The sequence below is a fragment of the Triturus cristatus genome, chromosome 8 (genome assembly GCF_964204655.1).
Source record: "Triturus cristatus chromosome 8, aTriCri1.1, whole genome shotgun sequence".
NCBI lineage: Eukaryota > Metazoa > Chordata > Amphibia > Caudata > Salamandridae > Triturus > Triturus cristatus.
This window is the reverse complement of record NC_140591.1, coordinates 1,091,940,420-1,091,955,944: the sequence shown is the minus strand read 5'-3', so window position 1 is coordinate 1,091,955,944 and position 15,525 is coordinate 1,091,940,420. Positions and strand designations below refer to the sequence as shown.

The following is a 15,525-nucleotide window of genomic DNA, read 5'->3' as shown; positions in this document are numbered from 1 at the left end:
GTCTGGAAGCAATACATAAACCCTAAAAGCAGAGCCATTCACAGTCATATGACCCAGGACATTGGCAGACTGCACAAATTGTAAGGACCAGAAAATGGCAATCTTCTCAAAGTGGCATTTTCAGAATTGTAATTTAAAATCTGACTTACCATTAATCCGGGTTTTAAATTACAATTTATTTGAGTGTAAACAGCATATCCCTCTATCTGCTCCCAATCCCAAGTTAGCACTTATTAAATGTAATAAGGTGACCCAGTGTTAGTCAATGGGAGAAATAGACCTTGTAACTAAAAAATTACTTTAGGAGTTTTTCACTGCCAGGACATGTAAAACACCTGTCCTATTTTTTAAATACAATGTGATGTGCCCTTCCCTATGAACCTTTAGAGCCTAACTTAGGTGTGAATCAAAAATATTAAAAGGATGATTTAGGCCTGGCAAAAGGTTTATTTTGCCAGGTTGAAATGACAGTTTAAAACTGCACTACAGGCTTCACTGGCAGACCTGAGACATGTTTTAAAAGTCTACCTTAGTGGATGGCACAATGAATTGTACAGCCCACCAGCCAAATATAATTCACAGGACCTGGGTACATGTAGTACCATTCACTATGAATTTACAAGTAAATTAAAGGTACCAATAAGGTATATGCCCATTGTAACATGCTTTAAGGGGAGAGCACAAGCACTTTACTACTGGTTAGCAGGAAAAAAAGTGCACAGAATCCTAATTGCAACAAAAACGGGTTCGGCAACAGAAGGCAAATAAATCTGGGGTATACCCTGCAAAGAGCACAAGGTCCAACAGTTATCCTAAAGAAACAGTGATTATATGTCACGTTTATGAATTTCAGAGTATCATTCACACTGCAAACAATGAAAAGCTGCAACCTACTATGTTACTAAGTAGATTGGATATCATCATCAAAATGTGTACTTAGCTTTACAGCACTTGTGAGATCTTTTTTGTACTTACATCAAAATTGCTCTATGTGCATTGGTGTCTGTATGCATGTCTGTCTTTAACTGAATTTTTGTTTGTCCGTGTGTTTCTCTGTTTATATTTTTGCTTTTGCCCTTCTATATAATGTGCATTGGTGTGTATCCACTATTCAACAAATCGGTAACAAAATGCCAGCTTGGCTCCTTTCTGAACAATTTTGTTTTCTAATTTTCTAAGACTGGACACTTTTGTGTAATTAGATCCTGCTTTAAAGTATGCCTGGTTTAAATTATATTCTCTTGACATTGGATGCACTTTGATTTTAACTCTCAAGTATGCTCATGGAACCAATTCGTTCCCCTATTTGTTAGCTCAGTGCAATTGAATTCCTTGTTTGTTAGATTACAAAACATCTTTGTGATATTTCCCCCAAAATAATTCTATTAATCATTTCCAATTACGCTCATTATTTTTATTCAATTGTTTTCAAATTCATTTTCTTCCAGTATACAAAGTAGGCAAACTCAAAATTGAAGACGTTTTTGGGTTTGTGCTCTTCCATCGAGGAATGTCTTTCATCAAAGGTTGCTCTTCAAAAACATAAACTGGGATGGCATGGCTGAGCAGGAGTCCCTAGTGGGTCATCTTTGTTGAGTTCTGAGGGATGGCCCCTGGTAGAGGAATTCCCAATTATAGAAGAGCCAAAACCCAACAGGTTCCTTAAAGGAGATGGCACAATTTTTACTACATTGCAAAAAACTTGAAGCAGTGAGCCCCATACATTTGTAGCAACTAGACGACAATGAAGATTTACCTTCACCCCCAGCGAGCTGTGACCTCTGATGACTGAAGATGGCCACTTTGGGCTGCTGCTGAGGCCAAAGGCCACACACAATAAGCGTTGATGGTCACAGCTGGCTGTGGGTGGGGGGTAGTGTTTGGCCCGTCATCCTCTCTGAAATGCAGATAATGTGGAAAGGACCAACACTAGGCCTCTGATATGTGAGTTGTAGAAGCAGTGGAGTTCTTGGTGGCTGGTCATGGCTCAACAAGTTAAAAGTCTGTTTTCCACAATCTCACAACCAGAATCCAAAATCTTTCACAGGGCAGAAAGAACCTACCAATCAAAATAAAATCAATCTGCTGGGTCAAAGACTAGAGTCAGTACCTGTAATATTGCATGATTGGAAGTTGCTCTTCATCTCCACGCAACACATGCAGAAAACAATAGCTATGAATCCAAGTGTGAGCATTCACCCATAAGGCTTCATCTGCAAGTACTGGGTTTAATTGGTCATAGCACTAATGCGTGTTGACCCTGCCTTGTAGTGTTGTAAGATCTCTCAAGAATGCCCTCCTTCAAAAACAAAGTTCAAAAGGCTTCAACCATGATAAGCCATGCTTCAAAGAACAAGAATGGACAGCAAAGAGAATGATGGTGCTCACAAATTCAAGGGGAACAATCACATATTTCTGTAGACTTTGCTGTTCCATCCACCAAGTGAGATATTCAATTTATGATCACTGAATTTGCGAAAGGCCTTTTGGCTCTAAGATGGGACATGAAATCTGTAGCAAGATCATTTGTTGCAGAAGGTAGACCTAGAACAGACCACCTCTAAACAAGCTCTATTGAACAACTACATGATCAGTACTAACACTAAAACAATAAAGCAAAGCTCTATGGGACATTTTGAATAACTGTGAAAGAAGTTGTGGTACCATAATCTTTGTATTTGTGGTATCAACAACAATGCCAGCCACGAAGGCCCAAGTACAAAGTTTACTTCACCAAATATTGCAAATTCCTGGAAAACTCTGAAATCATTCTAGAGAGGAATTGCCACATATATTCTTCTTTACAGCAAAAGAAAAATCTGACACCCGTTTTGATGTGAATCTTCTTTTTCCAAATGAAGGAAAATGGGATTGACACCACACGTAAATAGGAATCTCTGCAGTTCAAGGGCAGCAATGGTTGTAGGACAGAACAACGCATTCTGTTGCAATGCATGCCTTTACCACGCATGTGTTACAATGTGAATGCCTTTACAATGCACTACCTTTACCACGCCTGCTTTTACAACGTATTTAGTTGTAAAGCATGTATGTTAAAGGCCTATGCAAACGTTATCCCTGACCCCTGCTCTAGGTCCTCAAGCCGGTCGCCGGCGCCCCCCACGTCCTGACCATTTTTTTAAATACCTGACCCCTGCCCTAATTCCTAAAAATGTACCCCAGTGCGACCCCCACCACCCCCGCCCTTTTTAAAAAAAAAACAACCCCTGCACTAATCCCTAAATTCAGACCCCAGCGCTACCCCCTCCTGGCCCAAGTCCTTCTCAAAAATACCTGGCCCCTGCCCTGAACCCTAAACCTGTTCACTGGCGCGACCTCCCCCTGTCCCCTAGCTACTTTAAAAAAAAAAACGACCCCAGTCTAAAGCCCAAAATTCATACCCACCTGCCCCAGGCCCAATCCCCCTTACCTTAACAGGATGACGACGAGTCAACTCTTGTGATGCGTGGCACAGGTCGTCAAGAGGAAGAGGAAGGATCTCTTCGCTCCTCTAACAACGCTGATAGCCTTGACCATGCAGGTGCCTTTACCACCGTTGCCAGCATATGCCCTCACCATATACGTTGTAAAAAAATGTGTGGTGAAGGCTATGCATGATAACAGTGTATGTGTTGTAACACATGCATGGTAAAGACTCTGTGTGGTAACATCCGCGTTGTAATGGTTGTTTCTCACACAATATATAAATTTTCCAAAATGCGTATGCAGTAACCAGACACGTGAGACTTGAGATAAGGGAAGCCACAATCAAGAGAGTGTGGGATAAGAGGCACACACTTGGTTATAATGGATGACACTAATTTTAATCTATGGACCGAATGAGAGGGGGAGGTTGTATACATTGTATTTGTCCCCCAAATTACCCTTAGTTATGTGGCCAGGTGTAAATGCGTAATTATCTGTAATTCTGCATCAAACAGTAACACAGAATTACCAAAATTACTCTGATTACGCCATCGTAATTACAATTACTCCCAGGTCTACAAGACTAAAAGGGGAAAAAAATGTATGAGCAGATGGGTCTACTCTGAAGCAACCATGAGCTATAGATTCAAGCCAATCCACTTAAAATACATGCAATAATATATACTGCAACAGGAGGAAGCAGCACAGAGTTGAGCCATCATTTTCTAGTAATTCAAATGACGTTATGGACCACTTTCAAGTTGGTGTCAGGTCAGAGATACTGAATGTGTTGTGGTTTCCTTTTTAGAATAGCCTGCGGTAGGAAATGCATCAGGTAACAATATCACCTTGGTACTTCGTGACTAATATTAGATTTGGCACTGTGGGTAATCTGATCACAGTCGAATGTTTAGCTACTCTTCGAAATTGGGCTCATAACTCACCTAGTGTGAGCCTTTTTTTTTTTTTTTACCAGAGTTTGCATTTTCGCTATAAACAATTGGATGCAATTAAATAGAATCAAATAAACCCACGAAAAATGAAGCCATCAATATTTAGAAAGAAACATTGCAAATATATTCACATAGCGTTGATTATCACATTGCAGAACGTAATATAAATCAAACATGTGACATGTGAATCATGCGTGTTCAGAATTTAGATGAATTGTTTAGCACATGTAACTCAAGCGGGAGAATGGCAAGGATAGAAAAACACACAAGGTCTTAATAATGAAGGCCTGCGTCACTTTTGCGCCGCTGTTGCGTCAATTTTAGTGATGCAGCGGCGATGTAAATAATGCGCCATGTTGCGCCATATTTACGAAGTGATGCATCCAGGCAGATGTGTCACTTCGTAAACCCATGCGCTACATTATACCTGTGTCAGGTATAATGTATGCAGGGTGGGTGTTCCCCTGTAAGAAAGGGTAGTAGGAGTGGCGCAGTGAAATCTATGAGATTTTGCAGCGCCACTTCTAGGACGCCAATGCGTCAAAACCTTACTCCTGCCTCATGGCAGGCGTAAGGGTGACTCAGGCCCTTTCACATGGGGCTTGCAGGAAAATTGCTGGAGTTGCGTCACGCTTCCGACAAAACTCCAGCAATGTGCCACTTTTGCGCCGACAAATACGCGAGTAATCTGACGTATCTGTCATTCCTTGCGACATGATGCGTTATACTGAAATTATTATGACGAATCAGTGGTGTCGCAAGGAGGGCACACTGAGAAGTGTCGCAACGCTGCTTTCACACAGCGAGGCACTACTTCTCATAAATGAGGCCCACAATATTCACAAATGCACCTATTCAGCAAATTAAAGTAACAGTACACCCAGTGGAAACATTTTCTTATATCTAAACACTCTTCTTTCTAGAAGAGGGATTTGGATCTCCAACCCTCGTGGATAGAAATTATATGCTCAACCGTTAATCACTGAATATGTAATTTTATGCAAAACAAATCTGCATACTCAACTGTATATAGTTATTAGTCAGCACATGCACATTAGGTCAGGATGCTCACCCGCAAACAAACTCACATCTGACCGTTACGCTAAAAAAACTATACGGTCCACCATTAATAGTTATTAGTCAGTGCAAACATGTTGAGTGAGGATGCCCACAAGCATAAACTCACTTCACTATTCATGAAGTAATTGAGATATGCCGAATGGCATTTCTTTCGGGTGCTGCTGCCATCCCTCTTTATGCTTCCTGTTTGAACACATTCATTTAACACGTCCGGTGCCCGGTCTTTCGATTTAAAAGGGTCTGGGCCTCTAGCGCCAAGAGACTGTCTGGTGGATGTGCGCTTTACAAATGGTCAGTAACATAACATAACATAACATAACATAACAGTTGGCGTCGTAAAATGAAAAAGTTCTTGCCAAAATGCTGACTGAGACAATAAAATAGACCACTTTGAGAAGACACAGCGAGCCTTCGTAGTCTTATGCGAGTCATCTTTTAACCCAAACACGGTAAATAAGATGACCAAGAGAACGCAGACATCACCTTTGTCAGAAAGATCATTGAGTGTTAGAAGTGTTTTGCGCCTCCACTAGCAGAAATCTCCCGGTGCAGAATCTATGTTGAGTTCAGTTGGTGTCATGGGCGACGAGTGAGTTGTGTCGTAGGGGGGCAGCCGGAGATTAGGATGTTTGTGGCCTAAGCGGCACGGACTGTCATACTCCTATTCATGTGTGTGAGCCATAACAAAAGGCTTAGATGATTGCAGGAGTATGCTTGTGCTATTTCTACCCAGTGTTCCATTTGGCTGGGCATCAACCATTCTTGAGGGCAGGCCTTAGATGTGCAGTCATGACACAGAGTTCTATATTAAGGAATGTTTTTCTTTCTTAGGGAAGCTAGGGCTCCCATCACCCACCAATCCATAAAGAGTTGATCTGTCTGCTCATGGTTGGTTGTCATTTTTTTTAAAGTGCCTCCAGTTTCTCTCTAATGGTTGTGAGCTTGTATCTGGATACCCACTGAGGAATGGTTTGCACTACATATAAAAACCTTGAAAGAAAATTCACCTTGACTCACGCAATTATGGCAGACCAGGTATTTTCCAGTTTTCCCCATCTGTAAAGATCTTTGAACATTATATCCAGCATACTGGGGAATTTGCAATCATAAATGTCTTAGCATCACTAGTCAGACTGATGCTAAAGTACCACATGGTTCTTAAATGTATTGAGATGTGTTGGATTCTCAATGCTAATTCCCATTATCTTCTATTCCCAATAGTTTATTTTGAATCTGGAGACCACAGAGAAATGTCCTAAAGTGGGCACCAGCTCTGAAAAGGGGGTTTGTGATGTTCTAAAAAATTATGCAAATAGTAATAATGAGAGTGGACAATCTTGTCTGGTCCCTCCAGTAACTTGAAAAGCGGCTACAGGAAGCGAACATTTAGGAATCGTGAGTGACTGCTCGCAGTGCTGTTTATATTATGTTGCGTTTAGCGCTATTCCCTTAGCGCAACATGTATCTTGGCGTCCATTTTGGACACGAATCAACATTTTGCAGTAAGAAACTAGCGCTAAATGCAGGGAAAAAATCATACCCCAAGTGCATATTTAGAGGACTGCCAGTGCTGTTATTCATGTTCTGTTGCATTTGCCACTCTTACTTGGCACAAGATGCATCCTTGAGTCCATTGCGGATGTGAAGAGGCATTTTTGTGCTAAGAAAACAGCTCTAAATGCAGAATTGCGCTTCTCGCATAATTCCGTGTAATCACTCTAAATTTTTGGTTAATTTCGAGTGATTATGCTACACGCAATTATGTTGTTATGCCCACCCCCTATCGAGAGCCCTTGCACACACTAAAGCTCTATGTTAATTTGAGACTAAGGGCCAGATGTACAAAGCCTTTTTAGGTTTGGAAGCGGCCCAATTCTATGACTCAGGACGTTTGCGAACGCAAAAATTGCATTTTAAAATATACAAAGGCCCAACTGCGAGTCAGTAACCTGTTACCAAACCTCATTTTGGGTTTGTGATTCAGCATTAGGAAGGAGTGTGTTTAGGGCATACCCTTCTTAATTAGGAATTGCAGTGGTATGTATGAATGTTTTGCGACTGAAATTCGGTAGCAAAATATTCACAGATGGGAAGCGGCCCGAGGGGGCCCCTTCCCCTTTGTGAATGTTTGTAAAACCGATTTTTGACAGCAGGTAGTTGTTCCCCGGACCACTGCTGAATCTGCTTTATTGAAAGGCAATCATAGACGTGGTTGTCTGTTGAGCTCTGCAGGCCACCATCCCTGTGATTTTTGCAATTCCCAATGGCTCGCAGACTGAGACCTACCTCGTTAATAGTCATGAGATAGGCCTATTTGTGATCCCCTGGGAATCACAAAATGTGTAATACACATATTTGTACATGGGAGTTTGCGATTACCAAATAGCAAATCATAAACATTCCCTATTTGGTAATCGCAAACGATTACCTACGGACAATTGGCCCCAAATACGTGCTTTCTACTATGTAAGTGGTATATTGTATAACTCTAGAAGGTGGAAGGGGTAGGGTGAGCCTGATAGTAAGTGTCAAAGGTGAAAAGCAAAGGCATGCCATTAAATGCAACACATTGGCTCTGAACTGTGATAAATATATATGTACCATCTAGAGACAGAGCTCCATAACACACAATTCTGTGCAGTGAAAAGCAAGATTAGAATGTTCCTTCTAGGCAAAGGCAAACGAGAGGTGTGCATTTACACTTTGCCACTAAATCATTATTCCATGCTGCCATTGTAGTGTACATCGCCTGGTCCTCCTTGCGGACCAGCTCGTGGCATTCATGTCACCAAATTAAGAATATGCTGTAGCCAAGAATGACCCCAAAGAAAAATATATCAATACTAGGGTGCTGAACATAAAGTCAAATGACAGCTCACATTGTAATTTTAAATGCCGATATCCATGGACTGAGAATTGTCCTGATGTTTGAATGACCACAAGGTAATACATGTGCATAAAACATTGAGAAAAATGATAAATATCTAGCTACCAGACACAGCTACCTTACCATAAGTGACTGGAGCACTCGCAGTAGGTCCTTATGTGCAATCAGCATGAGTCGTTGAGGAGCGACGGCAAAAGCCGCATTGCACAGTCAGACTTCCTTGTACACCACACATGACCCAACGAGCGGCTGAAAAGCAGACTGAACATCACCGCCTTAAACGCATCATCGAGACGTGCTCTGCCCCCAACATTTTGGACATTTCTTCTAATTAAGAAAGCCATTTGTTCTGCCCCTAATCTCCAAGGTTTTGATCATTGTGCACCCACTTTTGTAACAACTGATGCCAGTTCCAAAGGCCTTGGTTCTGTTTTGACCCAAATGTCTGAATCTAAACATGAGGTAGTTATTGCTTTTGCCTCTAGATCCCTCACTCCCACAGAGGAGAAGTACTCTGTAATTGAAAGGGAGACTTTAGCAGTTGTGTGGAGTTTCGAACACTTCAGAAAAATTTTATGGGGCAAAAGATTTGTTGTTAGAAGTGACCATAAACCCCTTACCAAGTTACTCACCACTGATGGTCTAAACAGAACCACTGCCAGGATTGCCAGACTTTCTATGCGCCTCCAAGATTACTTATTTGATATTCAGTACGTTCCGGGAGCCAAAAATGTAATTGCTGACTGTCTAAGCAGACTTTCGTTACCTTTAATCGAGATTGACTCCAACTCCTGGAATCACTTCTCTGTTGCTAATATTCTGTTTAATGGTCATCTTAAAAATTGTATCTCTCAAGAACAATGGTTGAAAGCTGATACTCAAGACACTCTCTTAACTGATGTTATATCAAGAGTCATTGATGGATGGAACATCTCCAACAAAAAGAATCTGCATGACAATTTGAGACCTTTTTGGGAAGTCAGAGATGAGCTTACTGTCACGGACCATTTGTTATTAAGAGGTGACAAAGTGATTCCCCCTACCTCATTGAGGGAGCACATTATTCATCTTTCACACGAGGGTCATCCTGGGATTTCTCCTACAAAGTCCAGGGTCAGGTACCTCTACTGGTGGCCTGGCGTTGACAATTGTGTAGAAAAAATAGTAAGATCATGTATAAGTTGTGAAACTGCTGACAAATCCAAAAAAAAATTTAATCCTCCCTTAGGTGTAGTTTGTTCTCCAAATCTACCCTGGGAAGAAGTGGCATTAGACATTATGGGTCCAATCGCCTGGATGGATGGCACGACTAAATACATCCTTGTTCTTGTTGATCTATTCTCCAGGTGGTTTGAACTCAAAGTTGTTGATAAAGTAGACACTAAATCTGTTATTGACTTTCTATAATCTATTTTCTTATAAGAAGGTTTCCCTGCTTCTGTACTAACTGACAATGGTGTGCAATTCAAATCCAAAGAAATGTTGAATTTTCTTTCCTTTAATGGAGTCAAGCTAAATTTCACTCCTCTGTATCATCCTTCCTGCAATGGTACTGTTGAGAGGCTGAATAGAGTTATCAAGGACACCTTACAGTTATGTAGGAATTCAAGGCTATTTTGGGAAGAAGAATTAAAGAATATGCTATGGGCTTACAGAATTATGCCACATTCCTCACTAGGCAAAAGCCCTTTTTCTCTTATGAGATGTAGAATGCCTTTTTCCAAAACTAATCCTGGTTGGATGAAGTGGAACAGTATGTCTTTTTGTGATCTTGAAGTTGTCAGAAACACTTTAGCTTATTCCCAATTAAAGAATAAAGCGTATTATGATGCCAAATGTGGTACCAGACCAGCCAACTTGCAAGTTGTTCAGTGGGTTTGCACTAAAAGTGCCAGAAATGTACCTAAAGGACATGGCATGTTTAGCCAACCCAAGAGGATTTCGAAAATTCACCATAACACCATAGTTTTGGACAATGGTGAGACTTGGCACATGAGTCGTTTAGCCTTAGCTCGTTCTGCTGAGACTGGAGATTTGACTTCCTCTTCTCACCATTGTTCATCTTCTCTTTGTCCACTTTGGTGTTATGAGAATACTTGTGAAGATGTTGACTCGATTCCTGTAGTTCCTTCCAATGTGAGGAGTGAACCTGTCAATAATTTTAGTGATGTTTCCAATAATTTGCCTGTTATTTCCAGATCTTTGTCCAATGTTCAAACTGCTTTTGGAAGAACTGTTAAAAGACCTGAGAGGTACAACGAATTTATTTGTAATTAAGTTTCATTTTCTTTTTTTTTTCTCAAAGGGGAGGATGTGTAGTGTATGGCGTATATGGTAAGTTTTAGTTTAATTATTTATTTCCTTTGCCACGTTAATTGAACCTGGAGCTCTACCAACACTCTGTATTCGAGGCTATTTGACTTATATGTTAGCATTGGAATGTTAGACACACTCTACCTGCACCAGTCCTTTCTGACAGATGTATTTATAATTGGTTGCCAATAAAGGCTTAATCTAACCTAATTAAACTGGCTGTTCATTCGATGTTACTGCAAGCTGCCAGTAGCTCACGAGCTACTCGGTGGAGAAGCCTAGCGTAGACATATCTAGGTTTTAGGACACAGACCTCAAAGTAAGAAATCTTTTTGAAGATTCGAAGATGCCATGCTAAAGCATCTGCTGAAATCCGCCCTCACTTCTGCAGGTACTGAATATTTTTCCCAAGGAGGTATTAGCACCATCCTTTTCCAGGCACCTCACCACGCACACACTGCACGTAGACGCGTAGGACCTCTCGGTGAAGAGATGATAAACAAGCTCCCCCATGCTTTACAAGTAATCAGAGCACAGCTGGAAGAAAACTGTAAAAACACATTTCGAAAATGAAGAATGCAGAACAGAGAGTTGGGAAGTGTATAGGCCATATTAGCATTACCAGCTCTGCCAGCAAACAAGACCGCTAATGATGAAAACCACGTGAATCCAGTCAAGTGCTTCTTTTATTTGAAGGGAAAAGCAGGCAGGAGGGTCCCTTGTTAGTTTCTAATTACAGGTGCCTTGTGGGGGGCTAGTTGTTTCAGAAACGTCTCTTCGAAGAAACTGTAGACAATTGTTTTAAAACAATGGATCTTTTTCAGAGTTGTGCTTGAAGGTCTTGTGCATTAGCCAGTGCCTACTCTGTTTGGATGATGGGGACCAGTACTTGTTTATGGGGTCAAGGCTGATTTTTTATCATTAGACTTTAGTAAGAGAAAAAGAGACAAAGCAGAGATAAAGGAGGAAGCGAAAGATAAGAACAAAGTGAGGAAGGAAGAAAGCAGGGATGAAAAAGAACCGAGTGAGATAAATAACCTGAAGTGTAATGTAGTCAAAAAACATGGGCTACAATCAAAACTAAGCAGCTTTGGATTTGGAAACTATAGCATTTGACAGAGCTGGTAGCAGGATCCTAACAACAACTTAGGAACCCTGCACCTTATAATTCTACTAAAAGTAGACGTAAAATATGCGCTTCATTGATCAGTCTATTATTGCACCATTCACATTTTTCTTCTGCCCACTGTAGTCAGTCCACTCACTTTGGTCTGAGTGACAGCATTCAGCCATTTCACCAGGAGCACATCCGCGCATAAAGTAGTTCCCTTCAGTGCCTGCTTTTACAGACCACATTTTTCTTTTTGCTTTTAGTCAGTTATGTTTTTAGATTCACAAGAGCCCGGCAGCTGTCCGAACAATAACGTTTTACACAAACCATGACAAAACAAGCATTGCCAAAATCAAAAGGCTGGCAGCCAAGTAAGGCCCGTTGGATTTGCCAGTGCTTGTTACCAATTAAGAAATGTTATTGACTGATATTAGCAATTTACAAAACTACTTGAAGGTCCAGATTATCTCTTGGTTTGGAAAATTCTGACACCCGCACGAATACCTATTTTCACAAACGTCGGAATTATAACTGTCATGTGTTTAACATAGCCCGGTAATAACAAAGAACAATGTAGTATGCACTCTCGTAATTTTCGCCAGGAAAAAACGAGCAGATCAGATCTGTCAATCTATACCAGGGAAATGCCCTCTAAAATCCGGGAAATGTAGGAGTTGGTGTTGAAAGCACCAGAATATTCATACAATTCCCATTTTGAAGGGTAAAACACTCAGGGCCTGATTCACAGAACTAACTTAAGACAAAATCCTAAACTTACTACCATTTTGGTATTCACAGAACGCACTTACTCATTTTGCTATTCACAGAAGGCACTTACTCATTTTGGTATTCACAGAAGGCACTTACTCATTTCGGTATTCACAGAAGGCACTTACTCATTTCGGTATTCACAGAAGTTAGGAGTCCTAACTTTAGGACTCCTAAATGCCTTCTGTGAATACCGAAAGTCTTAAAGTTAGGATTTTTCCCAGTTTAGGAGTAGTAAAGTCTAACTTTACTACTCCTAAACTGGGAAAAATCCTAACTTTAAGACTTTCGGTATTCACAGAAGGCATTTAGGAGTCCTAAAGTTAGGACTCCTAACTTCTGTGAATACCGAAATGAGTAAGTGCCTTCTGTGAATACCGAAATGAGTAAGTGCCTTCTGTGAATACCAAAATGAGTAAGTGCCTTCTGTGAATACCAAAAAGGTAGTAAGTTTAGGATTTTGTCTTAAGTTAGTTCTGTGAATCGGGCCCTCTATAGGGACCTGTTAAATTCCAAACCCATGGTATAGGTGAGCAATTCACTATTTTATTGCGTTTACGGTTAACACATTCCCTTTACCGTCTATACCTGTCATTGGTTTCGGTAAACCACTTTGTAGTGAAAAATATGAGATCATGAAAATAGTCAATTTATAAGTAGGTCGTGTCCGAAATATATTTGTGGTTAATGTATTTCTCCTTCAAATAATATGCCTGCCTCTCCAAAAGAGGAAAAAATGCATATTTAGCCACATTCTATTTTTCAGGATCTGTATTGACTCACCTAGTGCAGAGAGGATCGCAGCGGCCCAAAACATCTCCCCCATCAGGGCAGGTATGAAGAGTAACCCTCCCATGCGCTTTCCGTAGATCTGCTGGAAAGGGTCGAGCATTGTTACGTAACCCCTGGAGCGCATGGGCTTGGCAAAAAAGAGGCCGCCTGTGAACACACAAAAACAATGGAAAATGCAGCAGGTGAAAGGCCCGAATTTCTTTAGGATAAGTAAAAAAAAAATATATATGCGAAATAAAGGTGAGTTTTTAAAGACAATTCACCTCGGTCCTTCTGTTTCAAAACATTTACCGTAGATACAGAAGGGGTCAATTCCTTTGATACATCAGGCCCTGGTACAGTAGGTGGCCACAAAGCATATGCTCCTGCCAATACAACTAAGTGATATACAAAAAGGTTAAAACAAGCATTATGTTAATTCCAGTCTGTGTTGCGAAGTTGAAGACTTAGAGGCCCATTAGGATGGCGGGCGGACACCCTAGCGGTGCTGGGACCGGCCACCAGTGGTGCGGCGGTCCCGCACCGGCGATTAGGATGCCACTGTGGCGGTGGCATCCTCCATTCCCAGCATTGTGGCGGGCGGTGCTACGAGCACCGCCCGCCACATTGCTGGGAATGCACTGCGTGCATTGTCATGCACAAGGTGACAGGCACTGCGAGGTGCCTGCCAGCATGTCCATGACAATGCAGGGGGGTACCATAGGTACCCCCCTCTAACCCTCCACCCCTCACATATCCTGTATTCCACATGCCTTTCGGAAAGGCATGTTTCCGCACCCATACTAATATGGATGGCTTTGTCTAGCAGACACCGCCACCATATTAAACCCTTTTCCGCCCGGTCGACTTGTCGACCGGGCGGAAAAGCGGCGGACAGTCTTCCCATCCGCCGCGGTACCCCCGCCATACTAATATGGCGGGGGGTAAATGGGTGGCGGGCGGGGAAGGATGTAGGGAGGATCGCCTCCGCCATGCGGGTGGAGGCTATCTGCCCTACATCCTAATGGGCCTCTTACTGTTAAGACCATGTGTGATACTGATGATAAACTCCACTGACTAATGGGATCTCGTCTTGGAAAATTCCTTTTCTGTTCAGAAAGCAGACCTGGGTAACCCCTTCTTTTATGCCATGCACACACTCATCGTCACTTCATTTTAGGTGTGGTAGAAAGCCCCTCCTATCGATATCTTTTCAAAGTATATTCATATTTCCCTCGTGGCTTTACTTTAACCATTCAGGCCTTCTCTTTCTCCCTTGCATCCGTTTTATTCTATTTTTGGCATCTCGTTCCTGCTTCCACCAATAAATGTACTTTCTATCCCAGGTCCCAATCCTTACTTCTTCACTCTTTTTTTTCCTCTTCCATACCCTGGACTGGTCACATTCTTTTCCAACATGGGTCACGATAAATAAGACTACAGTAATACACATTTTTTATCTTAAACTCTATGTCAATTCTCAGTTAAAGAAAATGTTTTGTACAACTCTTTTAATTTTGGGGGTAAGAACTTGCTTGTGGGTATTTATTTGCTGTGATCCTGTGATTCCAGGCTGGGTTTGGTGTTGTTTTGCCAAAAATTATTAGGAACGATCTCCTTCAATTGGGGTGATCCCCAAATAACTAATTACAACTAGCTATTAATAGGTTCATATTCATACCTGATGTAATTTGGATTCCAGATGTATCCCTTCTGTAAAGATTTAATAACATATCAAGGAGAGACCAGCATAAAATGCTCAAAACAATAATCTGAAAATTAAGGTCTACATTTATATCCTTAAGTACATTTCTGGGGAGAGTTTTCCCAGGGGAAAGTATGAACATGTCATCAAATGGTGCTCTCAAGTACATTTGTGGGTACAGATGTCTCTGGGGAAAGTATGAGCATGCCAGCAGCTGTGTGGCACTAGGGACAAGGCTGTGTTACTGTTTGTCCGCATACAGGGAGTGCAAACGGTGATGTGGTTACATTGTTCCCAGACACACTGGTAAGAGGAGCACACTGAGGAAGAAAAAATCGTTTAGGAGGCTTGCAGATGCACACAAAGAAAGTGGCGTTGTTACAGTGATTAATATGTAAAATAACAAGTGCCATGTTGCCCAAAGTTTTTCTTAGAAGCCCAAAGTTGCGACTGATGAATGCCACGTTTGTTGAATACTAACGCTGCTTGGTCTTGATGCCCCATCCTTCCA

General features: G+C 41.5%; 1 protein-coding gene across 3 annotated transcripts in view; it reads right to left on the bottom strand.

The window, feature by feature from the left end:
• SLC5A7 (solute carrier family 5 member 7) overlaps positions 1 to 15,525 on the bottom strand; it is a 356,953-nt gene that overhangs the window by 125,497 nt on the left and 215,931 nt on the right. For all 3 annotated transcript variants that reach the window (XM_085622621.1, XM_085622622.1, XM_085622623.1), the window contains one exon: positions 13,322 to 13,477. In XM_085622621.1, the coding sequence (XP_085478747.1) occupies positions 13,322 to 13,477 (156 nt within the window). The remainder of the gene's footprint in view (positions 1 to 13,321; positions 13,478 to 15,525) is intronic.